At 45.4% G+C, this 26329-nt stretch overlaps 1 protein-coding gene across 1 annotated transcript in view; it reads left to right on the top strand.

Moving 5' to 3' along the window:
- LOC132206854 (low affinity immunoglobulin gamma Fc region receptor III-A-like) overlaps positions 1 to 24925 on the top strand; it is a 31065-nt gene extending 6140 nt beyond the window's left edge. The window contains exons 2-6 of the mRNA XM_059641957.1: positions 5838 to 5867; positions 7917 to 8186; positions 18041 to 18334; positions 20355 to 20420; positions 24045 to 24925. Coding sequence (XP_059497940.1) covers positions 5846 to 5867; positions 7917 to 8186; positions 18041 to 18334; positions 20355 to 20420; positions 24045 to 24307 — 915 coding nt within the window. The 5' untranslated portion in view covers positions 5838 to 5845 and the 3' untranslated portion in view covers positions 24308 to 24925. The remainder of the gene's footprint in view (positions 1 to 5837; positions 5868 to 7916; positions 8187 to 18040; positions 18335 to 20354; positions 20421 to 24044) is intronic.
- The last annotated feature ends 1404 nt before the right edge of the window (positions 24926 to 26329 follow it).

Below are 26329 nucleotides of genomic sequence, written 5' to 3'. Positions count from 1 at the left end.
GAGAGTTGACGAACCTCTCCTGGAGGGGAATGGAATCTGAGCACTTTCGAACCTCCTATTGATTTGTGCGAGAGGTTGATATTGGTTTCCTCCCATCTTGACAGCGGAGAAAGAGAGAGAGAGTCAGGGTGTGGGGGAGCGGGGTGAGGGGGGGCTATAGACCCCATAGAGTGGAGAGATTGGAAAGGTTTCGAAGGATATGGGCCAAACACAGGCAAATGAGACGAGCTGGGTTTGGAAAACCTGCTCATGGACAAGTTGCACCAAAGAATCTGTTTCTGTGCATTCTGACTCTGTGATTGATTGGTGCACTGGAAAGCTCGAATCAAAACTCACTTTACTCTGACTGCACTATTAAAATACAACGAAAATAAGAATTAGCATAACTTTAGTAGTTAGTATTTCAGTTGAGTAATCAACAACTGTTCTGATACCGGCAGCATTCCATACACACATGCTTTGGCGAAAATGCACTTCAGTAACACAGTTATGATTTCTTCATGTGTTGGTTCTCTTGAGTCTAGAAGAAAGAATCGATCTTCCTGTTTTGATTTTTAAGAGTGAGTCTCGCTGTCTGATGAGGGAGAGGTTGATTAGGTTGGGTCAGTCCTCGTTGGAGTTTGGAAGAATGAGAGGCATTCTTATTGCAAATTCTTAGAGTTATTTTACAGGGAGATAAGGAGAGAGGTTGTTTCCCCTTCTCTGGGACAAGAGAGGCACCTTCTCAGAATAAGGGAGGTCACCCATTGAAGATGGAGATGAAGAAGAGTTTCTTCTCTCTGGAGGGAATCGATCTGTGGAATCCTTTACTGCAGAGGGCTGGGTCATTGAGTGTATTGTGGGGTGAGATTTTTAATTAGGAAGGAGAATGATGGTGTTGGGGCTAATGGGGTGGGGGGTGTAGAAATGTATCGGCGACTGACATCTGTGTCCGACCTTGACCTCTCTCAGACTCCCTGGCTGCGCTCCCCTGCCACCAGCAGGATCAGACAAGGAAGAAACAGCAGACTGAGTCACTGACTGAATACACACCCCAAACAGACAGGGCGCTGCGATGGAGATCCTCACCACTCTCCTGCTGCTCGGTACGTACCTCCAACGTTAATCCATTTCCGAGTGGCCGCAAGAGATAAATCTGTTACTCGCCTCCTGCCCTCAGCTTGGTGCACAATCAGAATGTGAACAGACACACTCCCATCCAGGCTGTGTACAGACAGCATTCCAGATGTGTGTTGGCATTTCCCACATTGTCTAACAAATGCATACGGTCTCTCCCTCACATACTCTTCCTCTCATATTCTCTTTTGTACGCATACTTTTTTTTCTCACCCAGTCTCTCTCACTCTGTCTCATAAAGTCTCTCTCTCTCTCTCTCACAATCACTCTCACAATCTCTCACAAACTTTTTCTCATGCACACACTCTCTTTCATGCACAGAGATAATAAGGTGGAGAGCTGTATTAACACAACAGGCCAAGCAGGAAAGCTGACGTTTCAGGTCTGGACCCTTCTTAAGAAATGCACACGTTTGAGACAGTGTGACAGAGAGACTATGGGAGAATGTGTGTGTGAAAGAGGGTGTGCTAAAGAGAATGATGTCTGTGGAAAGACCCTTTGCTTTTCTTTGCCAGGTTTCTCATTGATTGCAAACAATTCTGACCTCTTGCAGACAATGAATACTAAATATCCTTTGAAAATTGAGTATCCTTTATTGTTGCATGCATTCAATATCAAATGCAGTGAAAAGTGTGTGCTGTCGCTCATACATAAGTGTCATTCACAGAATAAAATAAAGATAACTTAAAGAGGTTCCAAATTTTCCTTCTCCACTGCTACAGCATACCGCTGCCAGCGTCCCACTTCGGGCTTTCCAGCCCAGGCTATGCACTCGGGGGTTCATGCCCAGTGAGGAGAAAGTTATAAAGAGATGCTGGGGAATCTCGCAGGGACCAGTCACTATGTTTTGTTCAGTCACTTGAACCTGATGTGTAACTGAAAAGGAAATGAATTTTAAACAAGATCTCCCACCTAATATGCATTGTCTGACTTCAAATGTCACCTCTTCTTTCCATTGATAAAGCCTTTAGTTTCCTCAGGGCAGTTGACTTGAAATAAATTTGGGGATTGACATTAACATATTAACCAATTAAAACTTTTTAACTGGTTAAAGATTTAATAACATCTTGGGTTTGTTTAATGCATCTTCATCAGTAGTGTGACCCTTTGATCTTTTATCTATAAATTCTGGATCTGATACCACCGCTCGCACTAACACCTGAAGAAGAAGTGAGATTCCAAAAGCTTGTGTTTTCAAATAAACCTGTTGGACTAGAGTGATTTCTGACCTTATCAACCCCAGTCCAACACTGGCACCTCCACATCAGGACTTAGGAAAGGCAAATGATTCTGAACAAATCCACTGGCATTTTCTGAGTGTCAAAGTATAGTTAAGCGAGAACTAGTAAGTGTAGTATTTTTGGTTTTTCAGAAGACTTTTGATTGAAGGTTCTTGTGCAAAGTGAAAGCACAAGGAATTGAGGGCAGTATGTTGTTGTGGGCTGAGAATTAGTTGACAGACAGGAAACAGGGTGGGAACCCTTTGTCTGAGAGGCAAATAGTGATGCGTGGAACACAGCAGGGAGCAGCACTTGGGCCCAGCCACTCTCAATATATATTAATGACCTGTATGAGGGAGCCACATTCAATGGTTATATGATCATGGGAACTGCGGATGCTGGAGAATCCAAGATAACAAAGTGGGGATGTACACCTCTTCCTCCATTACATTGATGACTGTATCATCGCTGCCTCTTGCTCCCCAGAGGAGCTCAAACAGTTCATCCACTTCCCCAACACCTTCCACCCCAACCTCAAGCTCACCTGGGACATCTCCAACACATCCCTCACCTTCCTGGACCTCTCAGTTTCCATCTCAGGTAACCAGCTAGAAACTGATGTCCACTTCAAGCCCACTGACTCCCACAGCTACCTAGAATGCACCTCCTCCGACCTACCACCCTGCAAAAATTCCATCCCCATTCCCATTTCCTCCGCCTCCGCCGCATCTGCTCCCAGGATGAGGCATTCCACTCCCCGCACATCCCAGATGTCCACATTCTTCAAGGACCGCAACATTCCCCCCGCAGTGGTCGAGAACACCCTAGACTGCATCTCCAGCATTTCCCGCGACACATCCCTCACACCCTGCCCCCGCCACAACCGCCCCCAGAGGAACCCCTCATTCTCACATACCACCCCACCGACCTCCGGATACAACGTATCATCCTCCGACACTTCCGCCATCTACAATCCAACCCCACCACGCAAGCAATTTTTCCATCCCCACCCTTGTCTGGCTGCTGGAGAGACCACCCTCTCCGCGACTCCCTTGTCTGCTCCACACTCCCCTCCAACCCCACCACACCTGGCACCTTCCCCTGCAACCACAGGAAGTGCTACACTAGCCCCCACACCTCCTCTCTCACCCCTATCCTAGGCCCCAAGATGGCCTTCCATATCAAGCAGATGTTCACCTGCACATCTGCCAATGTGGTGTATTGTATCCATTGCACCCGGTGTGGCTTCCTCTACATTGGGGAAACCAAGTGGAGGCTTGGGGATCGCTTTGCAGAACACCTCCGCTCGGTTTGCAACAAACAACTGCACCTCCCAGTCGCGAACCATTTCAACTCCCCCTCACATTCCTCAGACGACATGTCTATCATGGGCCTCCTGCAGTGCCACAATAATGCCACCAGAAGGTTACAAGAACAGCAACTCATATTCCGCTTGGGAACCCTGCAGCCTAATGGTATCAATGTGGACTTCACCAGCTTCAAAATCTCCCCCTCCCCCACTGCATCCCAAAACCAGTCCAACCTGTCTCTGCTTCCCTAACCTGTTCTTCCTCTCACCCATCCCTTCCTCCCACCTCAAGCCGCACCTCCATTTCCTACCTACCACCTCATCTTGCCTCTTTGACCTGTCCATCTTCCCTGGACTGAGCTATCCCCTCCCTACCTCCTCACCTATACACTCCTCTCTACCTATCTTGTCTTCTCTCCATCTTCGGTCCACCTCCCCCTCTCTCCCTATTTATTCCAGTTCCCTCGCCCCCATCCCCCTCTCTGATGAAGGGTCTAGGCCCGAAACGTCAGCTTTTGTGCTCCTGAGATGCTGCTGGGCCTGCTGTGTTCATCCAGCTCCACACTTTGTAATCTTCAATGGTTCCAAGTTTGGTCATGACACAAAATTGGGCAGGATTGTGGGGAGGGCACAAAGGAGGTGAGTTCGACACATTGAGTGGGGCAAACACACGGCAGATGTGAAAGTTATACACCTCTGCTTTGGAGAAACAGAAAGCGAATATAATTGAAATGGTCATGTATTGGGAAGTGTGGACATACAAAGAGATCCAAGTGTCAATAAAAGTAGACATTCAGGTGTGACCAGTTATTAGGAAGGTAAATAGGACATGGGCGTTCATTGCAAGAGGATTGAAGTTTGGAAGTCAGGATGTCTTGCTGCAGATATACAGGGTCTCCCTGAGACAACAGGCTCGAGGGGCCAAATGGCTGTTTTGAACTCAATCTCATTAAAAAATGACACAATGATCACTAAAGAATTCATTCACAGGTTGCAGGCATCACTGGTTGGGCTCATGATTAATTGACTTCACTTTTTGTTCTATATTTTTATAGAATTCAACATTGACTCTCAGCCCATGACAGGAATTAAATCCAGGACCCTAGAAAAACTCTCTCCCTGTCTCTCTCTGAATCTGCCCATGTTCCTCGCTCTCTCTTTCTCTCTCTCTGACCCATCTCCCTTCTCCTTCTCCCTATCTCTGTCTTCCCTCCCATTTTCTCTCTGTCTCCCAACTCTCTCTCTCCCTCTCTCTTTCTTGCTCCCATGCTCACTCACTCCTTTTCTTTCTTCCTTCTGTCTGTCCCACGCTATGCCTCACACTTTTTCTCACTGTGTCTCTTTCTGACTCTAAACATCCTATTGCTGTCTCTGTTTCTCCCATCCTTTTCTTTCTCTCCTTCCCTCTCTTTCCCTCACAGGGTCACTCTTTGTCCTCTCCCCTCTCTCACTCACTCACACATGCACATACACACACAGACTTCTCTGTCTCTCTCACACACACAAAGACACCCCTGTCTCACAGACATACACAGTCACAGACTCGTCTCTATCACTGTCTCTGACACACACACATGCACACTTTCTCACACATACTCTATCTGACATGCACACACACAAGCACAAATTCTGTTACACACAAACACACACTCTCTCTCTCACACACGCACGCTCTCTCTCTCTCTCTCTCTCTCTCTCTCTCTCACACACACACACACACATTTTTTCTTGTGCACATACACATGCACGTGTACTTTTGCTCACACACCGTCACATGCACAGGACCTCAACAAGTGAGCCTCATTACGCATCACCACTGAACAAATTAAGCTAAGCCATTTGATCAGCCGTCGGCCCTTCACCCTATTGAGTCTGTTCCACCATTCCAGGAGATCGTGACTAATCTGATCATCCCCAACTCCACTTTTCCATCGATTTCCCCTTCCTGATAAAAAAAATCTCACGAGCTCAGTCCTGAATCTACTTTCTAAACCCATTTCTTTTGGGCAATGGGAAAGACATCTGCGGACATTGTTAATAAACATTTCAGGGGATAGGACACATCACTTCGATGTATTTTAAAGCATGACTTACCTGGAGCAAGTTTCAAAGATGTAGCCACTGAATAATTTTCTATATGTTGACATAAAGCCCACAAAACTTATCAATTGTACCTGGTTGTGTGTTTTCAGGGCAAGCGATGATTGTACCAATACAAGAAGGTATGTTGATCTCCAGTGCAGCTTCGTTTTATGACATATTGATGAACTCCACAGTGTCAGTACTGCAGCCAATGGAAAGTATTGTGGGTGCAAAAGATCTGAAACAAACACTGAGAGAGCTGGAGAAACTCAACAGGTCCGGCAGCATCTGTGGAGAGAGAGGGAGTGAGAAAATCAGAGTTAACATTTCGAGTCCTTCACACTCATGACTTTGCGTCATAGAGATTTACAACAATGGAAACAGACCCTTTGGACCAAATCATCCATGCCAACCAGATAGCCTAAATTAATCTAGTCCTATTTGGCACATATCCCGCTAATTCTCTTCCTACTCATGTACTCATCCAAATGCACTTTAAATGTAATTATACCAGCCTCCAGCGCCTCCTCTTGCAGCTGCTTCCAAGCATGCACCACCCTCTGCATTAAAAAGTTGCCTTTTAGGTCCCTTTTAAATCTTTCCCCTCTCATGTTAAACCTGTGCCCTCTGGCTCTGGACTGCCGTACCCTGGGGCAAAGACCTTGGCTATTCACTCTATTCGTGCCCCTCAGAAAGGTCACCCCTCAGCCTCCAATGCTCCAGGAAAAATAACTCCAGCCTATTCAACTTGCCCCTACAGCTCAAACCCTCCAACCCTGGCAACATCCTTGTTAATCTTTTCTGAACCCTTTCAAGTTTGTCGACATCTTTCCTGTAGCAGTATTCTAAACGTAGCCTAACCAATCTCCTCTACAGCCACAGCATGACCTCCCAACTCCTATACTCAATGAACTGACCAATGAAGGCAAACATAACAAACATCTTCTTCATTTCTTTCAACTCCCTCAATGTACTATGAACCTTCACCCCAAGGTCTCTTTGTTTGGCAGCACTCCCAGGATCCTACCATCAAGTGTGTAAGTCTTGCCCTAATTTGCCTCACTAAAATGCAACACCTCACCTTTATTTAAATTAAACTCCATCTGCACTCCTCAGCCCATCCGTGGTCTCACTGTACTCTGAGATAAACATTTTCACTGTATATTTTACCACCAAATTTGGTGTCAACTGCAAACTTAGGAACCATGCTTCTTACATTCACATCCAAATCATTTGTGTAATTGATGAAAAATAGCGGATTTGGCGGCGACCCATGCGGCACACTGCTGATCACAGGCCTTCTGACTGAAACGCAACCCTGCGCCACCATCCTGTGTATCCTACCTACAAGCCAGTTTTGTATCCAATTGTCTAGCTCTCCCTGTATTCCATGTGATGTTACCTTGCTAACCAGCCTACCATGTGGAATGTTGGCAAGCACCTTGCTGAAGTCCATTTAGACAATGTCCACCACTCTGCCTTCATCAATCTTCTTTGTCATTCTTCAAAATATTCACTCAAGTTAGTGAGACAAAATTTTCCATGCAGAACACCATGTTGGCAGTCCCTTGTACCTCGGGGATAGTGGACAGGCTTCGGGCAGTCGGGAGGTGTGTCACTCAGTGCAGGATTCCCAGCCTCTGACCCATTCTTGTAGCTTATATGGCAAGTCCAGTTCAGTTTCTGGTCAATGGTAATCCCCAGGATTCTGATAGTTGGGGGAATTCAGTGATGATAATACCATGGAAAGTCAAGGAACAGTAGTTAGATTCTCTCTCAGTGGTAACCACCTGGATGTTGATCGTGGAGGGGTCAGTGGTGGTTCAATGAACATTAAGAGAGTGATGGTAGTCAACCCCAGGATGTCGACAGTGGGGGATTCAGTGTTACACCATTGAATGTTAAGGGGCTAATAGTTAGATTCTCTCTTCGTGATAATCCCCAGGGTGTTGATAATGGGGGAATTCAGTGACGGTAATAGCATTGAATGTCAAGGAATGATAGTGAGATTTTCTATTATTTGAGACGGCCATTGCCTGGCATTTGTGTGGTGCAAATTTTACTTGCCATTTGTCAGCCCTTGCCTGGATATTGGACTGCTTAAGTTGCCAGAGCACCAAGCTGACCATCCTACTGCAGCAAGACGGTTTCAGTTCTTCCCCATGTGAATGTGTTTCTCTATGGATTAGGTTCCTCAACAGAGACTGGAACACCCGTACTAACGATGGAGCCAATGTGGAGGAGATTCTTAACGGGTGACTGGATCATTCTTAGATGTGATGCTGGTCGAGAGCTTCATTCTGTGAGATATAAGTGGTTCGTAAACAACAATATCAAAGAGTTCAGCGAGAAGATTTACACCATTGAGGCTGCTGGAATAGAGCATAATGGGGAATACAGATGCCAAACTTTGACACAAACAACAGCCGACAGTAACAGCATTCTCGTGAGAGTATCCGGTGAGTCACGCCAGTTTTGAATTAGTCAATCTCTTTGTCTCAAGTCGCATCCCTTCAGGCATTTGAGGGGAGTTGTATTAATTCCCAGGAATGGATGGGGGTGGGAAAAGCAAAAAAAGCAGTCTCTGATGAAGGGGCTAGGCCCGAAACATCAGCTTTTGTGCTCCTGAGATGCTGCTTGGCCTGCTGTGTTCATCCAGCTTCACACTTTATTATCTATGGTATTGGGATTCTGTTGGGATAGCACCACTGCTGTTGTGATGTGCAAAGTTTGACTGGAATTTGCTGTTATGATTGTCGGTCCACCCCGCCAGCTTTTCACCAAATTCCGCCCCCTCCACCCGAGCTTTGCTGTCAAGTACTGAGCCATATGCCCATGGACTGGGCAGCTTGGTCACTTGAGAATTGTTGGTAATGGGATCCGGAAGGGCAAAGATCTGACAAAGATTCCAGGCGGGACTCTTCTGAAGGTGGGGTTGATGGGTTTGATGGACACCGTATCCTAGATCCAATATCGAGCCCAGATCTGACTGAGACTGAACGACTGTTCCCTCGCAACTCTCACAGTGAAGAGGAGATTTGAACCCACCCTTGGGTCTGTCACTCTGGTTCGCTCAGTTGCTAGTTGGTGATATGACCAGAACACCAACAGAACCCCTTGTATCATGTACAGTTCTTCACACACAGGGGACTGAGTTGGACAATCTCATTGATTGACAGAGCTCCACTCCTTGATCCTATTTTCTATGTTTCAATTCTCCTCATCCAACTCTTCAGCTTTCTACTGAACTGGCTACTTCCTTCTGTTTTTGTCCTTTCAATGTTACGATTCATTCATGTGTTTGTATGTATGACCGGCTTGTGATTTTGAGGGCATGAGTGTTTTTTTTTAATATTTCACTCAGACTGAGGGGTCTGTTCCTGCGCTGTATGACTCTGTGACCATAAGTCTAATTCATTCTTGTAATCCTTTGTTAAACACCTCCCACTGCGCAGTTTCTCTTCCACAGTGAATGCAGGACATCATCAGATGATCGGTTCTCCTTTTCAAACATTAACGTGATGCATCAAAGACAGAATTGTGGACCTCAGCCATATCTTATTACACATGTAGCCGGTGCTAACTGGTATCTCGGTAGAGCAGTGACTTGTGACACTGACGTTCTCAAATTCTGGACACATGGGATCAGAATGAGGTCATTCAGCTCATTGTGTCTGCCCCACCATACAATGAGATCGCAGCTGATCTGATCATTTACTTTCCCCCGTAACCCTCGATTCCCCTTGCAGGTTAAAAATCTCAGCCTTGAATATACACAATGACCAAGTCTCGACAGTCCTCTGCATTGAAGAATTCCACAGATTCGCTCCCCTTGGAGAGAAGAAATTCCTCCTCATCTTCACTGGGCACCCTGTATTCTAATTTGATGCTGCTTTGATCCCAGACTCTCCCAAAAAAGGAGAAAGAGCCAATGTCTCCATTTACCCTGTAATGTCCTTCTCAGGATTTTCAGTAAGTTTGCTTCCCCCCGCCTTCGAAACTTCAATGAGGATAGGCCCAACCTGCTCAACCTCCTCCTCACCAGATAGTCCCTCCATACCCACGACTGAGTGAACCTTCTCTAGACGGCCTCCAAAGCCAGTCGAACCTCCTTTAGACATGAGGCCCAAACTGTACAGTGTCTCCCAGCTGTGGTCTGACTTATGCCTTGTATGATTTTAGCAAAACCTCCCAACATTTATACTCCACTCACTTTGAAAATATGACAAGTCATGTTCCCTATGATGTCCTGAACTTAGATCCTCACTTTTTTTCTGATATATGGATGAAGACTCCCCAAATCCCTCCATCCCATAGCTTTACACAGTCTTTCTCCATTTAAACAATGTCCAGCTCCTGTGCTCTTTCTGTCAACAGGATACACTACTCCTGGAAATTAGACAATCTTTTTTTTCTATAGTTTGTACAGTGGACAGTAGTGAGGAAAGGACTCTGTGAAAGCAAAACTCACTGCCCGTTTTGAAAAGTAGTTTTCTTACCCTCATTGGAAGCATTGGTTACACAGCTGCTTGCTGAAGCAGAAGAGAAAGTCATGTTGGATGATGAGGTTGACTGAAAGGGATGTGTACAAGTAGAGATTTGGCCAGCAGCAAGAAGCTGATTGGTCTGGTTCATGCTAACATCCAGTTATTAATTCAAGTCATTTCTTTTTTGACAGCTCCTGAATTGTTTGTGAGGATTGAGACTGAGCCAGAACCTCTGTGGTATGAGCAGACATTGAGGTTGAGTTGTAACTGCACATACCCCACGCCAAATGAATTCATTTACACATTTTATCAGGAAGGTTCTGTTATTGCTGAGTTCCGGACAAGAAATAAAAGTGTTTCTTTTCGAAAGGAGCGGGCTACATTTGAGGATACAGGACGGTATCGATGCCAAATGCAGTTTGTTGATTATCCCGATGGTCCTGTGTACACATCAGCTTACAGACGTGTAGATGTGCGAGGTACATGTCACTTTAGAACCTAGGGGCCAGGAGCAGGAGGAACGCATTCAGTCCCCTGAAAGTCTGCTCCCCCATTTCCATACGACTATGGTTGATCACGTCTCAGCCTCAACTCCATTTTCCAGCCCCCATTCCCGTTAACCCATCACTGATTAAAAATATGTCCCCTCCCTCAATTTATTCAGCATCCCAGTATCTCCCATGCACTCTGGGAGGGGTGGGTGAATTCCTACAGATTCATCCACCACCCCTTCCACCCACTTAGAGATGAGGAGGAATGGCTTCTCTCAATTTTCAATCTCCCCCATTCCCATTCTCCTGAAATCCATAGAACCTCAAAAAGTGTGGGAACAGGCCATTCAGCCCACTGAGTCCACAGTGACCCTTCAAAGCGTATCCCACCCAGACTCATCCCCATAACCCGTCATTTCCTATGGGTAACCGACCTTACGTACACCTCCCTGAACACTACAGGTAATTTAACATAGCCAATACACCCAATTTGCAGATTTTTGGATATGGAAGGAAACTGGAGCACCTGGAGCAAATCTACACAGACAGCTGACTGAGGGGGGAATTGAACTCGAGTCACTGGCACTGTGAGGCAGCAGTGCTAACCGCTGAGCCACCTTGATATCTTGTTCCAGATTGCCCCACATGAGGAAATATCCTCTCCATTTCCTTTGTCAATCCCCCCTTTACTATCTTCTCTCCCTCAATTAGGTCTACTCACATTCTTCTAAACAGCAGACAGGGCAAGACTGCTCAATCTCTCTTCATAATACAAACTCCTCAACTCTGGAATCAATTTCATCATTCTCCTCTGAACTGCCTCCAATGCAACTACACCCCTTCTCAAGTAAGAGGACCAAAAGTCTACGCAGTACTCTGGACGCCGAAACACTAATGCCTTGCAACAACACTCAAATTCTCCTCTGTCCTATTCCTTTAGCAATTGCCAGTTCTGTTCCATATTGCCTGCTGTCTCTGTGTGCCAGCTTTCTCAGATTCATGCACAAGGACATCCAGACCCCTCTGTACCAGATCACTCTGAAGCTTCTCTCCCACTTGATTAATAATGTGCCTTTCTATTTCTTTGCTCACACTTTTCGATGTCAAATGTTGGCCCCTTCGCTGAACCTATGCATTTCTATTTATTATTTCTGCACAGAAGTCACAGAATCCCTACACTGTGGAAACAGGCCTTTTGGCCCAACAAGTCCACATTGAACCTCAGAGCATCCCACCCAGACCCATCCCCCTGTAAACCACTGAATCTACACATCCCTGAACAGTACAGGCAATTTAGCATTGCCAGTTCATCTAACCTGCACAACTTTGGACTGTGGGAGATAACCAGAGCAGCCGGAGGAAACCCACGCAGACGCAGGGAGAACGTGTAAATTCCACACAGACAGTCACCCAGGGCTGCAATTGAACCTGGGTCACTGGCACTGTGAGGTAGCAATGCTAACCATTGAGCCACTGTGCCACATAGCTCATTGTAGCTTAGTTTCCCAACTATTCTAGTGTCATCTTCTATCCCTCCATGCAAACCATAAATATACATTGCGAATAGCTGGGGACAAGGGCTTAACCCTGTGGGTTCCCACTCATTATAGCTTGCCAAGCAAAAAAACAGATCCATTTATCCTGATTCTCTGTTGTCTATTGACTCATCAGTCCTCTATCCAAACAAACGTAGCACTACATGGATGGGATTTTAGAAGTTGGAATTTGATTGATTTAATTCTCGTGAAATCAAGAGGGAATTGAATTTCAGAAACCAAAAAGATAACATTGATTGATTGGCGTTAATAAGGCAGTAATTGAGCAGTTTATGAGAACTGATAACATCATTGTGCTGGATCTGATATCTGTTGCTGGCTGTAATGTTTCCAGTTTTACCCTCCCACCCAGGTTAAACTGCCCCTATGTTGACTTGAAACGATTGCTGATGTTGAACCCTCAGCATCTCCCAGCCCCTGATACTCCCAGTACTGATATCAGGCTGACTGGTTTATAATTCACAGTTTTGCTTCCACCACCATTTTTAAATAGTAAGGTTACATCAGCTACCCTATAATGTGTCGGAACTGTTTCAGAGTCTGTAGGATCTTGGAACATGGTCACTGATGCATCCATTAATTCTAAGGCAAGTTACTTAAACACACTGGGATAATAAAATGTGAGGCTGGATGAACACAGCAGGCCAAGCAGCATCTCAGGAGCTGCTTGGCCTGCTGTGTTCATCCAGCCTCACATTTTATTATCTTGGCATTCTCCAGCATCTGCAGTTCCCATTATCTCTAAACACACTGGGATGTAGATTGTCAGTTCCTGGGGATTTACCAACCTTCAATCGCATCAATTTGCCCAGCAATATTTCTTTACTTCTTCCATCTCACCAGTCTCTTTGATTGCCATCATTTCCAGTAAATTTTTCATACTCTCCTGTGTGAAGACATAATTGAAGTATGAATTTATTTTGTCAGCCATTTCTTTGTTCCCCATTATAAAGTCCCTTGTTTCTGACTGTAAAAGACTTACATTAGTTTTCACCAAACTTCTTTTTACACACTTGCAGAAGTTTTCACAGTCAGTTCTTCTGTTCCCTGCAAACTTACACTCATACTCTAGTTTACCTTTCTCAATGCATCGCTTAGATCTCTCTTGCTGTCATCTAAACTGTTCCCAATTCTTGGGGCTATTCTTTATTTTTCTTGCCAATTTTTATGCCTTTTTTGCAGTTAGTGCTATCTTCAACTTCCTTTGGAAGCCAGGGTTTGGCCAGTGTTCTCTTTGCACTCTTGAGTCAGGTTGTAAGAAATAATTTCTGTAGCTCATCTATTTGTCATTGAATGTTCGGCACTGCCTACCCACTCTCGTTCCTTTCAGTAGCATTTTCCAATCCATCGCAGTCAACTCGCACTTCAAACATTGCAGTTTTCCACATGAAGATTCAGGCATCTCGTCCCAGAAACAGACTCACGTTCTGATTGCTCATCCCAAGCAATCTCTCAGGACTGCACTTCCAATCATTCCAACAAAATCTAAATGCAGCAAACATTCGCTGATGCATAAAGCCATTTAGTCTCCATCCAGGCTTCCAAACTCTTTTTAGAAGGAATGGTGTCAGAAATACTTGCGCGTTAATGATTAACATCACGTGCAGAGATGAAAATAGACAGTTAATTGCTCCTGAAATAGCTCCACAGAGGCTAGTATCCAGTCACCAAGTCACCCTTTAATTACACTTGTACAGTACATGACACTGACTGAGGCAACTCAGAGCTGGCTTCTAAAGTGAGCAGAAACTCTGACACAATCCCTTATGCCTTTCAACCAGGACTCGGCTTAGACAAGGTAAACAGCCCCAATCAGGGAGCTTAGATTCTATGAGGTCCATGCAGCTGAACTTGTTACACTTAGTACAGCTGTGAAGCAGATATCCAAGCCACAAACATTGAAAATGGTGAAGCAAAATTATATGGTTTTTGTCACAAAAAAATTTAACCGTTCTGTCAATTTCAGAAAATCCGGTGATACTTCAGGTGGGTCCCAGACTGCAGAGAGATGGTGATCCCATCACACTGAATTGTCAGTGTACCCAGGACTATGTGTGTGGGACGGGACAAATTTACTTCTACAGAAATGAGACCCTCCTGAACTCTGATTCCATGCCTCACAACGTCCATCGTATCCACCGAGCAACCCTAATAGATTCAGGGTGGTACTGCTGTGCGATTTTCCAGAACCTTTCAGAATTCCTGTCCCTCTGGGTGGAAGTCACTGTCCAGAGTGAGTCAACCAAGGGGCCAGGGTGTGGTGAGGGGGTGGTGGGTGTGTTGGGGATGTGGGAGGAGGCTGACACAGGATAGAAACCAAGTTTCACTGCGCTGATCTGGCCAAAAATTAAAACGGCGCCTTTTGGTTGGCATCTTGAAACTGATCAGGACATTTTGCAAGGGGGAGCAGTTCAATATTGGCAATGGAAAAGAGGAGATGGATTGGGACTCTGGTCGCCACGGAGAGTGCACCAGTCGATGACAATTAGTCAGAAATGCATCTGCCAGTTTAACAGACGTCAAATGTCATCTTGTATTGCTGTTGGAACAGCCCCAGTTTTTCAGTCTACATTTAGCTGCTGGGACTGAGGAGGGTTAAATCCATGAGGAGGGTTCTGTAATTGGTAGATCACCAACATTCATCTCTGCTCTGATCCCGAGACCAGTTTCTTCCTGGAGCTCATTTGGTGGTGAGTGGCCTCTTTCTGTGTAATTTGGCCTGACTCTGTGCAAGTGTTTTGCATGTGCATGATGCATGTAACCTGATTGTCCTCCAAGTGTGAAGAACATAAAATGTGGGAGTGGGAATAGGCCATTCAGCCCGTCGAGTCCACTCCACACTTCAATGGGAGCGTGTCTGATCTGATCATCCTCAACTCCACTTTCCTGCCTTCCCCCCACCTCATCCCCCATCACCCTCAATTCCCCTTCCTGATGAAATCTCCATCTCTGCTTGAATATACTAAATGGCCCAGCCTTGACAGCCCTCTGTGGTAAATTATTCTGCAGATTAGCTCCCCTCAGTGAAAATAATTTCCTCCTCATCCCCAACTTCAATAGGAAGCTCCCCTTATTCTGAGATGATGCCCCTCTGGTCATACACTCTCCCACACAAAAGGAAGCAACTACTGTCTGCATCTCCCCTGTCAGGTTCCTGTAATAATCTTCAATAAGGTCACCTCTAATTCTTCTAAACACCAATGAGGACAGGCCGTACCTACTCAACCTCTCCCTCAAAAGATAATCTCTCCGTATCTGGGATCAGCCGAGTGAACCTTCTCTGGGCTGCCTCCACTGCCCAGGCTATCTTTGTTCAGATATGGGAACCCAGAACTGTTCTCAGGAGTCCAAATTCGATAAATACGAGATAAAAGTGAAGTGTTGTATTTTGGTGAGGCAAATCAGGGTAGAGCTTATATATTTAATGCAAGCATCTTGGGGAATATTGTTGAATAAAGGGACATAGAGGATGCAGGTTCATAGTTCCTTGAAAGGTGAGTTGCAGGCAGACAGGATTCTGACAAAGGTGTTCAGTACACTTGCCTTCATTGTTCAGTGCAATGTGTATCAGGGTTGCGATTTCACGTTGCAGCTGTACAAGACATTGATAAAGCCATTTTAGGAATATAGCATTGAATTCTGGTCTCCTTGCTAGGAACGATGTCCTTCAGCTGGAAAAGGTTTTGAAAAGATTTACAAGAATGTTGCTGGGGCTGTCAGGTTTGAGGGAGACGGAAAGGCTGAATAGGCTGGAGCTATTATCCCTGGAGCGTCGAGGGCTGAGGTTTATAAAGTATAGAAGTTTAGAAAATCATGTGGGGCATGGATCAGGTGAATAGCCAAGGTCTTCGCCAGTGTAGGGGTGTCCATAACTAGATGGCATTGGTTTAAGGTGAGAGGGGACAAGTTTAAAGGGGACCTAAGGGACAATACTTTTCACACAGAGAGTGGTGCTTGCATGGAATGAGCTGCCAGAGGAAGTCATAGAGATGGGTACAATCACAACATTTAAAAGGCATCTGAATAGGTACATGAATGGGAAAGGCTCAGAAGGATATGATTCCAAATGCTGGCAAATAGGACAAGATTAATTTAGGATATCTGGTCAACATGCATGAGTTGGAATGAGGGGCCTGTTTCCATGCTGTACATCTGTGTAACTGTACCGTTTAGCTCCGTTTGCTATTCCTCAGATACTGAAGCAACCTGTGTGCAAATGTAGCAGGTTCTGGATAATATCCAGGCTTATGCTGACAAGTGGCAAGTAAAATCTGCACCACACAAATAAGAAAGACTCTAATCATAATCTCTTGATGTTCAGTTGTATTACCATCACTGAATCCCCTCATTATTTGCATCCTGGGGATACCATTGAGAGAAAATCTAACTATCACCTCTGAATATTTAATGGTATTACTGTCACTGAATTCCCCCACTACCAACATCCTGGGGACTGTCATTGACCAAAAACTGAACTGGATTCATCATTTCAATACTGTGGCTGCAAGAGCAGACCAGAGGCGAAGAATACTGCAGCGAGTAACTCACCTCCAGATTCCCGCCAAAGCCTGTCCACCATTGACAAGGCACGAGTCGGGAGTGTGATGCAATATTCCCCACTTGGCTGGATGAGTACAACTCCAACAGCACTCGAGAGGCTCAACACGATCCAGGACAAAGCAGCTGCCACTTGATTGGCACCACATCCACTTCCTCCACCATCAATGGTCAGCCGCAGCAGAGTGTACCATCTATGAGACTACTGCAGAAATTCATCAAAGATCCGAAGACAGCACTTTCCAAACCCATGATCACATCATCTAGAAGGAAAGGGAGGCAGATATAGGGCAAGACCAACCCCTGCACGTTCCCCTCCAAGCCACTCACCATCCTGACTTAGAAATATATCAGCCATTCCTTCAGTGTCACTGTGTCAAAGTCCTGGAATTCCCTTCCTCATGGCGTTTGTGCCCAATATTGCACATGGACTGCAGTGGTTCAAGAAGACAGCTCACTATCACTTTCTCAAGGGGAAAACTAGGGACAAAGTTGATTAATATCGGGCCTCGCCAATCATATCCATGTCTCATAAGTAGAAAATAAAGTGAATTCAGTAAGGGACAAAGAGTTCAAGTGAGGTTGACTTGAAATCTGTTAAGTGTGTTAATTGTTGTTTCAAGTTTTCAGTCCCAGTAAGGTTGATCAACATTTGTTATCTTTATTATTGTAAGGTCAAAGAAAACAAAATTATTATAAGTAAATGCACATCAGATATTATCAACCTAAATGAAGTAAATTAAGGTAAGACAGCACAGATCAGTCATGTGTATTGCATGTTTTAATATGTGGGAAATCATGGATGTTACAGGTGACCAGCATATGATTCCTTCCATCATAGCATCACAGAAAATAGGAGCAGGAGTAGGGGACATTCGGCCCTTTGAAGCCTGCTTCACCATTCAATCCGATCATGGGTGATCATCAGTCTCAGTGCTCTGGTTCCCCTTTCCCCCCCATACCCTTTGATCCCTTTAGCCTTAAGAATGAGCCCTGATGAAAATAGGATTAGAAAAGCAAGGTGCTTGTTTTTGACAGGCAAGCCATTTTGGGTGAACGGGCCTGTTTCTGTCCTGAAAACTCAGTAACTATATCTGATTCTGCACCTTCACCACTGGGGATCTGTCCCTGAAAAGTCATGTCCGTGTGCAGTATGTGATGGGATCCTCTCTTTTGCTGCTGGGGATTTAATTGATGCCTGAATTTTCTCTCTCCTCCCCAGTCCCTGTGAGCTGCCCATCCATCAGCTCAGATCTGAAGGAGCCCGCTGTGTCCATCGGTGACCACTTTCCCATCCGGTGTACGTCTGAAAATGGGACACTGCCTATAAACCTCATGCTTTACCACGACCACCACCCCCACCCCCTGAGGAACACAACAGTCGTTGACTCCAGGACAGCCACCTTCCATGTCACCGTGCCACCTGATGGGGAGGGCGCTGCGTACTCCTGTGGTGCTGCCAATGCCGTTGCCCACGTTATCAACTGCAGTGAGCCGCTCGTCCTCACTGTGTCAGGTATGGATCAAAATGGAAGGAGCCATCAGTTGTAGATTGCCGTGTTATCTGAGGGGACATGGTATGCTGGTTCGGTGCATTAGCTACAGGAAATGTAGCGTTTTCGGGATGGGGTAGGGGGATGGGGATGGGCCTTGGTGGGATGCATTGACACTGTAGGATTCTATAATTTTATGATATCCTGTGGACCAAAGGTGGGGAACTGACGCAGGAGTACAGTTGCACTCTCCTATTTTGTATTGTCTTTCAACATTCTTCCCACCAAAGTGCATCAGTTCACACGGCATGGAACTGGACCTGCCACCAATCTGCCCACGCCACCAACTTGTCAATGTCCTTTCGGAGTTTCACATGGTCTTCCTCAAGTTTACAGTTCTCCATGTTTAGTTTCATTTGCACACTTGGAACTAGCCCCCCAGAACAGCAAGATCCAGTTTGTTAACATATTGAGTGAAGTAAGAGCCCGAAAGCCATTCCCGGGGGAGTTCCACTAGAAGCTTTTCTCCATCCTGAAAAATATCCATCGACCATCACTCTCTGTGTCCTGCCACTTGGTCACTTTCGAGTCCATATTTGTACTGTCTTTAGAATAGAAATTGCTGCTATTAGCAGGGGGAAGCTTATACCATAAATGCAGGCAGGATGTTCCTGATGACTGGGGGGAAGAGTCCGGAACCAGAGGCTCTCAGGCTAAAGGAGATGGGATAGGATTGAGATGAGGGGAAAGGTGAGAGTGGGGAAGTGTGGAATTCTCTACCACAGAAAGCCAAAGAACATTTGTCTGTGCAGATTTATAACAAATGAGGAGGAATTCACTCCCCCAGAGAGAGTGTGTGGTGGGTGCCGGACACTGAATAAATTTAAGGCAAAGGCAGATTTTTAATCAGTTAAAGGGAGTGAGGACGGGGAAGTGGAGTTAAAGCAGAGATGAGATCAGTCACAGTTGTATTGAATGAGAGGGGTTGAATGTCCTACTCCTGCTCCTGGCCCTTACGTATCTGGCCTCCATAGCATCCTCCACCAATTCAATGGGATCGCTTCCCTGCTTTCTCACCTGAAGTATTACATTCAGTGACTTTGTGACAATCAGAGTGATCTTTGGTTTTCCCAATTCTATGTTCCAGGTCCCACTGGGAAATTTGCTCTGCAGGTCGGAGGTTCTGCTGTTGCTGCCGTTCTCCTCATTGTTTTCCTGCTTCTGTTTGCTGTCTGCAAACTCCATCATAAAGAGAGACATCAGGACACCTCTGGTTCCCAATCCAGGAGAGGTCAGTTTGTGACCGTGTGCCTGAGGGACAATGAATGTGTTTCCTTGTACAGGTTCTGATAAAAGTAGGGATCGGTGTTGGGTCTGCTGTTTGGCATTTATATAAATGATTTGGATGAGAATTTAGGAAGCACAGTTCATACATTTGCACCAAAATTGGTAGTATGGTCAAGACTGAAGAAGGTTATTTCAGATTATCAAGAAGATCTTGAGTAATTGGGTTAATGGACTAAAGAGTGGCAGATGGAGTTTAATTTGGATAAAAGTGAGGTATGGCATTTTGGTAAAACAAACGAAGGCAGGGCTCATACAGTTAATGGTGGGGCCCTGGGGAGTGTTGTTGAACAGAGAGACCGAGAGGTTCAGTTACACAGTTTTGTGAAAATTACATCACAGGTAGAAAGGGTGGTTAAGGAGGTGTTTGGTGTGCTTGCCTTCATTGTTCAAAGCATTGATTCTGATACCTTTCCACATCTCACTCCTGAGTTCCGATGGAGATTCACACCGGATCTGAAACGTTAACTGTTTCTCTCTCTCTCTCTCTCTCTCTCTGCAGATGCTGCCGAACCTGCTGTGTTTCTCCAGAACTTTCTGTCTTTGTTAGCTGTGACATTGACAGTTTTTTCTCTCTCTCTTTTTCTGTTTCCACAGATGCTGTTGAATTTCTCCAGCACTTTGTGTTTATAACATGTCATGTTAACGCTCTGTCTCTCTCTCTCTCTTGGAATCTTATAAAGTGTGTTCTTGTTTCAGACACCAGCAGCCCCAATCATGATGAAATTGTGTACTCTGTTGTCCAAGCAAAGAAGAAAGAAGGAGGTAACATGTTTCTAAATAACTTTGCATCACTGTTTCAGAAAGGAAACACAAGGCTCTGTGATAACATCTTATGGGAATAGGGTCCATGTGACTGTAGGAGCAGAACAAGGCCATTCAACCCATCTCCTGTGTTCCACCAGTCAACAAGATTGCAGCTGATCTAATCATCCTCAACTCCACTTCCTCCCCTATATCTCTCTCAATTAAAAATCGCAGCCTTGAATATACTTCATGACTCAGCCTTGACAGGTCTGTGTAGTAAAGAATTCCACAGATTTTCTTCCCTTGGAGTGAAGAAATTCCTCCTCATATCTGTCTTCAGTGGGCGGCCTCCCTTATTCAGAGACGATGCATCTGGTCCCAGACTCTCCGACACAAAGGGAAACAACCTCTCTCCGCATTTCTCCTGCCAAGTACTTCCGAGAATCTTCAATCTTCTAAACTCCAATGAGTACAGGCCCAACCTATTCAACCTCACCCTCAAACAGTCCCTCCATCCCTGGGATCAGATCTTCTCCAACTGCCTCCAATGCCCAGTTTATCTTTCCTCAGATACGGGGCCCCAAAACCATATCACAGCTATTGTCTGACTAGTGCCTTGTAGAGTTTTAGCAGAAATATCCCCACTTTTATACTCCACTACCTTTGAATTAAAGGCCAACTTTTCATTTGCCTTCCATTTGCACATCCATGGGAAGTACTGAGGCATTGACAATTTTCTGAGAAAGGCTGTGGAAGTCCGAAGCACACACGGACTTGGGAATTCTAGTTCAGGATTCTCTTCAGGTTATCAGGCAGATTCAATTGGCAGTTAAGAAGGTAAATGCAATGTTTGCATTCATTTCAAGAGGGTTAGAATACAATAGCAAAGATGTACTGCTCGTGTCTTATAAAGGCTCTGGTCAGACTACCTTTGGAATATTGTGAGCAGTTTTGGGCTCTGTATCCAAGGAAGAATGAGCTGGCCTCAGAGGATGTCCAGAGCAGGTTTACAAGAATGATCCCAGGGATAAAGGGCATGTCATATGAGAAGCGGTTGAGGACGATGGGTCTGTAATTGATGAAGTGTAGAAGGATGAGGGATGATCTGTTGAAAACTTTAAGAATGCTGGGATGCCTGAGTAGAGTGGACATGGAGAAGATGTTTCCCAGAGTAGGAGAGTAGGACCTATGGGCACAGCCTCGGTGTGAAGAGACGACCCTTTAGAACTGAGATGAGGAAGAATTTCTTCAGCCAGAGGGTGTTGAATCTGTGAAACGCACTGCCACAGAGGGCTGTGGAGACCAAGTCATCAAGTGTTTTTAATACAGAGATCGATATGTTCTGATTAATAACGGGATCAAGGGTTATGGGGAGATGGCAGCAGGATGTGGTCGAGAAAGATATCAACCATGACTGAATGACAAAGCAGACTCCTATGGGCCAAATTCTGCTCCGATACCTTATGGTCTGTGATCATACCCCCTGAATTTAAATGCTAGCTTTTGGCGATTCACACATGAGGACTGTCAAATCCCTCAATCCCACAGCTTTTGCAGTCTTTCTCCATTTAAATAATCTTTAACTCCTCTGTTTTTCTTCTATCACATTGTATTTCCCCACGTAATATTCATCAACTAAGTTTTTGCACCTTCACTTAACCGCATCTATGTCCCTCTTGGCACACTCACCACTTGCTTCCCATCGGTTTTTGCATCACCTGTAAACTTGGTATCGCCTTACTAACAGTGAGTGTGAATCCATGATCATGTGCCTCTGAACAAAAACCATCTGGGTTCACTAGCATCCTTCAGGGAGGGAAATCTGCTGTTCTTACCTAATCTAGCCCGACACATGACTCCAGACCCACAACGATGTGGTTGACATCTGACTGCCCACTGGGACAATTAGGGATGGAGGCAATAAATGTTGGGTCCAGTCCATGATGCCCACATCCCACAAAAGTAAACTAGTATTGGCTCAGTGCACATCCAAGCAGAATCAGGTCATTCAGCCCATTGATTCTGCTCTGCCATTCAATATGATATGGGATTCCTTAGCCAACCTTGTCCAAATTAGTCTTGTTTTCCTTCATCTCTCTCTCACTCATCCAATGAGCTTGAACTCCAACATTCCCTTAATCTGTGCTCTATTCCTTCAGTGTGATAACGTAGTCTGACACTTCTCCACCAAGCACAGGGGCTTTCTCAACCACTCCCCCTTACTCCCACAGGGATATCTCGACTCAAATGTCTCATCCATCAGATGGTGTGCGTATGTCAGAACTGACTGAAACCAACTTCTGTCTGCACTGCTTCATGGAAGTGTATTCCCCTTGGGCTTTTCCTCCTGTATCCTTGTGCACCCATTTCTATCCAACTCTGCATCCACTATCCCTTCTCCATTGAACCTGCCTCCACAACATTCCCAGGCAGTACACACTACACCCTAACTACTAGCTGGGTGAAAAGGTTTATTCATCACATCTGTCCCCCACCGCACTCTGTTTCCACATCACTGTAAATCTATACACCTTCTCCCTCTTTTCCACATGGGAACAGCTTTTCCCTCTCAACTCTGTCCAGCCCCTGCTCACGATTTTGAAAACCTCCCACTCTCTCTGCCTTCTCTTCTCCCAGGCAGAACAGTCCCCGATTGCTGGACTTTCTCATCCCTGGAACCTGGTTCTTCTGAATCAATCACACAAGCCAGCCTTTTATCCACTGACTCCATCTATACTTCCCACTGCCTCAGGAAAGCAGCCAACATAATCGAAGACCCCCGACTGTACCAGTTATATTCTTTTGCAGCCTCTTCCGTTGGGCAGAAGATCCCGAAGTTTGAAAATGCCTACCAGCAAATTCCAGAACAGCTTCTTCCCCATTGTTATCAGGCTTTTGAACGGACCTCTCAAACGTTAAAGTTGTCTGTCTCTCTCTCTGTTTCTGTTCTGTGACTGTAACACTGGATTCTGCGATTGTAGGAACTGCAGATGCTGGAGAATCTCAGATAACAATGTGTCGAGCTGGATGAACACAACAGGCCAAGTAGCATCAGAAGAGCAGAAAGGCTGATATTTCAGGGTCTAGGCCCGAAACGCAGCCTTCCTGCTCCTCTGGTGCTGCTTGGCCTGCTGTGTTCAGCCAGCTTTACACCTTCTTATCTCTACACTAGATTCTGCACTTGGTTCTGCTGCCCTGATGCAGTTTGTACTGTACTACCTGCCTACAGAGCACATAAAACAAGACTTTTCACTGCATCTCTGTTCATGTGACACCAGTAAATCAAATCAAAAAGTGCTTCGGTGCACATTCTCTCTCTCTCTCTCTCTTGGATGCGTTCGTATCTTTCCTGTAATGTGGCACCCAGACTGCAGGCAACGCTCCAGCTGATGCCTCGTAAGTGTTTTGTAAAACTTCAGCCTTCTCTTCCTGCTGCTGGGCTCCACGCCCCTATTAATAAAGCCAAGGGCACTGTGTGCTTTCGTAACTGAGCTGTCCCCTTGTCCTGTCACCCCCAGCCTTGTCTGCTCCTGCACCCGCTTTTCTTAAGCGACACACACCACAGTTAATGCCGAGAGAGACGGTAAATGAAATGTTGAGCCATATTGTGCACTTAAACCTTTTTTTGGTTATTCCTTCCAGGCTCCGTCAGGACAAGAAGAGAACCAGTAAGTTTTTATTGTTTCAGAGACCTTTACAGGACAAGGAGGGGTGCCAGTCAGCAAAGATCTGTAAGGAACATTGCCCTCATCTTTGACCTTAGGAGGCTATGGCAATGCAGTTGTACATCTAAATACTTCTTCAATGTGATGAGGGTTTCTGCCTGTCCCACTTTTACAGGCAGCGAGTTCCAGATTCCCCACCATCCTCTGGATGAACGATATTCTACTCAAGGTTCTTTTTAGCTTTATATCCATGATGCCTGCTTACCCATCCCTCTACGTGTTGGAAATATGCCTTGCAACTATGTCTCTCACAGTCTAATATAGCTCTACCAGGTCCCCCCTCAACCTTCTCTGCTCCCATCTGACCTTATCCATCCTTTTGTTCTGCCTGAAATGTCCCATCCCAGGCAACATCCTGGTCAGTCTCCTCTGCACCCTGCCCAATGCAAACACATCCTTCCTATGGTGCTCCAGCTGTGGCCTCACCAAAGTCCTGTCCAGCTCCAACATCACCTACCCACTGTTATAATCTATGCCTGTACTAATAAAGGCAAATATCCTGAATGCCTTCTTAACTACTTAACTATCTTCTGGGAAATGTGGACTAGCACCCCGAGAATTTCACTACTGTAGGATCTTATGACATTTTGTCTACATCTTTGACTTGTTATCCCTGCCCAAGTGCATTAAAACTATCAGAGGTAGGCCATTTAGCACTTAATGTCTGCATCCCCTGTTCACTAAGATCACAGCTGATCTTATCATCCTCAACTTCACTTTCTGCCCCATAACCCTCGATTGCCCTTCCTAATTGAAAATCTCAGCCTTGAATATACTTCACAGCCCAGCCTTGACAACCGTCTGCAGTCAAGACTTCTACAGATTCACTCCTCTCAGAAAGAAGAAATTCCTCCTCACCTCCACCTTGATTGGCCACCCCATGCCCGCTCCCCCCCCCCCCGCCTTTATTCTGAGATGATGCCCCTCTGGTCCCAGAATCTTCCACAGAAGGGGAAACAACCTTTCTCTACATCTCCCCATATCATCCAGAATTCTTCAATTATTTCTTCTGGTACTTCTAAACTCCAATGAAGGCAGGCTTGAACTACTCAAACTCTCCTTCATCGAACAGGCTCTCCATACCTAGGATCAGCTGAGTGAACCTTCTCTGAGCTGCCCCCGTGCCCAGTCTATCTCTCCTCAGATATGGGGCCCCAAAACTGTGTTCCAACTGTGGTCTCACTCATGCTTTGTGAGGTTTACACAAAGCCTTCCATCTTTTATATCACATTCCCTTCAAAATAAAGACTATTATGACCCGCTGAACTTGGACTCTTGCTTTTTGTGATTCATGGACAAGGAATCCCAATCCCTCAGGCCCGTAGCTTTCCATAGTCTTTCTCTATTTAAATAATAAGTAATTATATTAATTTCACCAATGTCTCATGTATTGGGTAATCATTACAATGGGTCTGATCAAGTGAACCATGTCGTAAACACCCAACTAGCTCTCTGATCTTGGGGATGGTGGTCATCACTGAATGGTATCATCACGATTAATCTGGAGACCCAGGTTCAAATCCTGCCATGGCAAAGGGTGGAATTTGAATTAATCAAAGTCATGAATTCGGTGTCTAATGATGGCCATCACCAGAGGAGAACCACATCTGGATCACTAATGTCCTTTTGGGAAAGAAATCTGTCATTCTTACCTGGCCTTGCCTACATGTGACTCCATACCCCACAGCAAAGTGTTAGACTCCCAACTGTACTCTGGGCAATTAGGAATTGGCAAAAAATGTTGTCCTCGTGAGTGGCACCCACATCGATGAATAAATATTTTTAAAAAATGAATGTCCTTGACAGAAGGCAATCTGTACCCAGTCTGGTTTTCCATGTGAACCCAGGCTCATAGTAGAGTAGTTCGCTCTCAAAATGAGAATGTAATCCTAAATGGTTCATTCTTGCTCATTCTTTTTTTAAAACTTAATGACTTCCTTCCTCACTTTCCCAGACTGATTCCTGAAATAAGAAGACTGACGAATGAGGACAGACTAAATCAATTAGGATTATATTCACTGGAGTTGAGAAGAATGGGGTGGAGGGATCTCACAGCAACCTGTACAATTCTAAGACAGTAAAGCCAGGAGGATGTTCCCAATGATGGAGTAGGGGTGGAGGTGGAGGTGGGGTTGGAGTTGGGGGTGGGGTTGTCTTGAACCAAGGGGTGATGGTCTGAAGGAGATGGTTGAGGCTGAGATG

This window comes from Stegostoma tigrinum, chromosome 44, assembly GCF_030684315.1.
Source record: "Stegostoma tigrinum isolate sSteTig4 chromosome 44, sSteTig4.hap1, whole genome shotgun sequence".
NCBI lineage: Eukaryota > Metazoa > Chordata > Chondrichthyes > Orectolobiformes > Stegostomatidae > Stegostoma > Stegostoma tigrinum.
The sequence above is the reverse complement of the archived record's forward strand: the minus strand, read 5'-3'. Positions and strand labels throughout refer to the sequence as shown.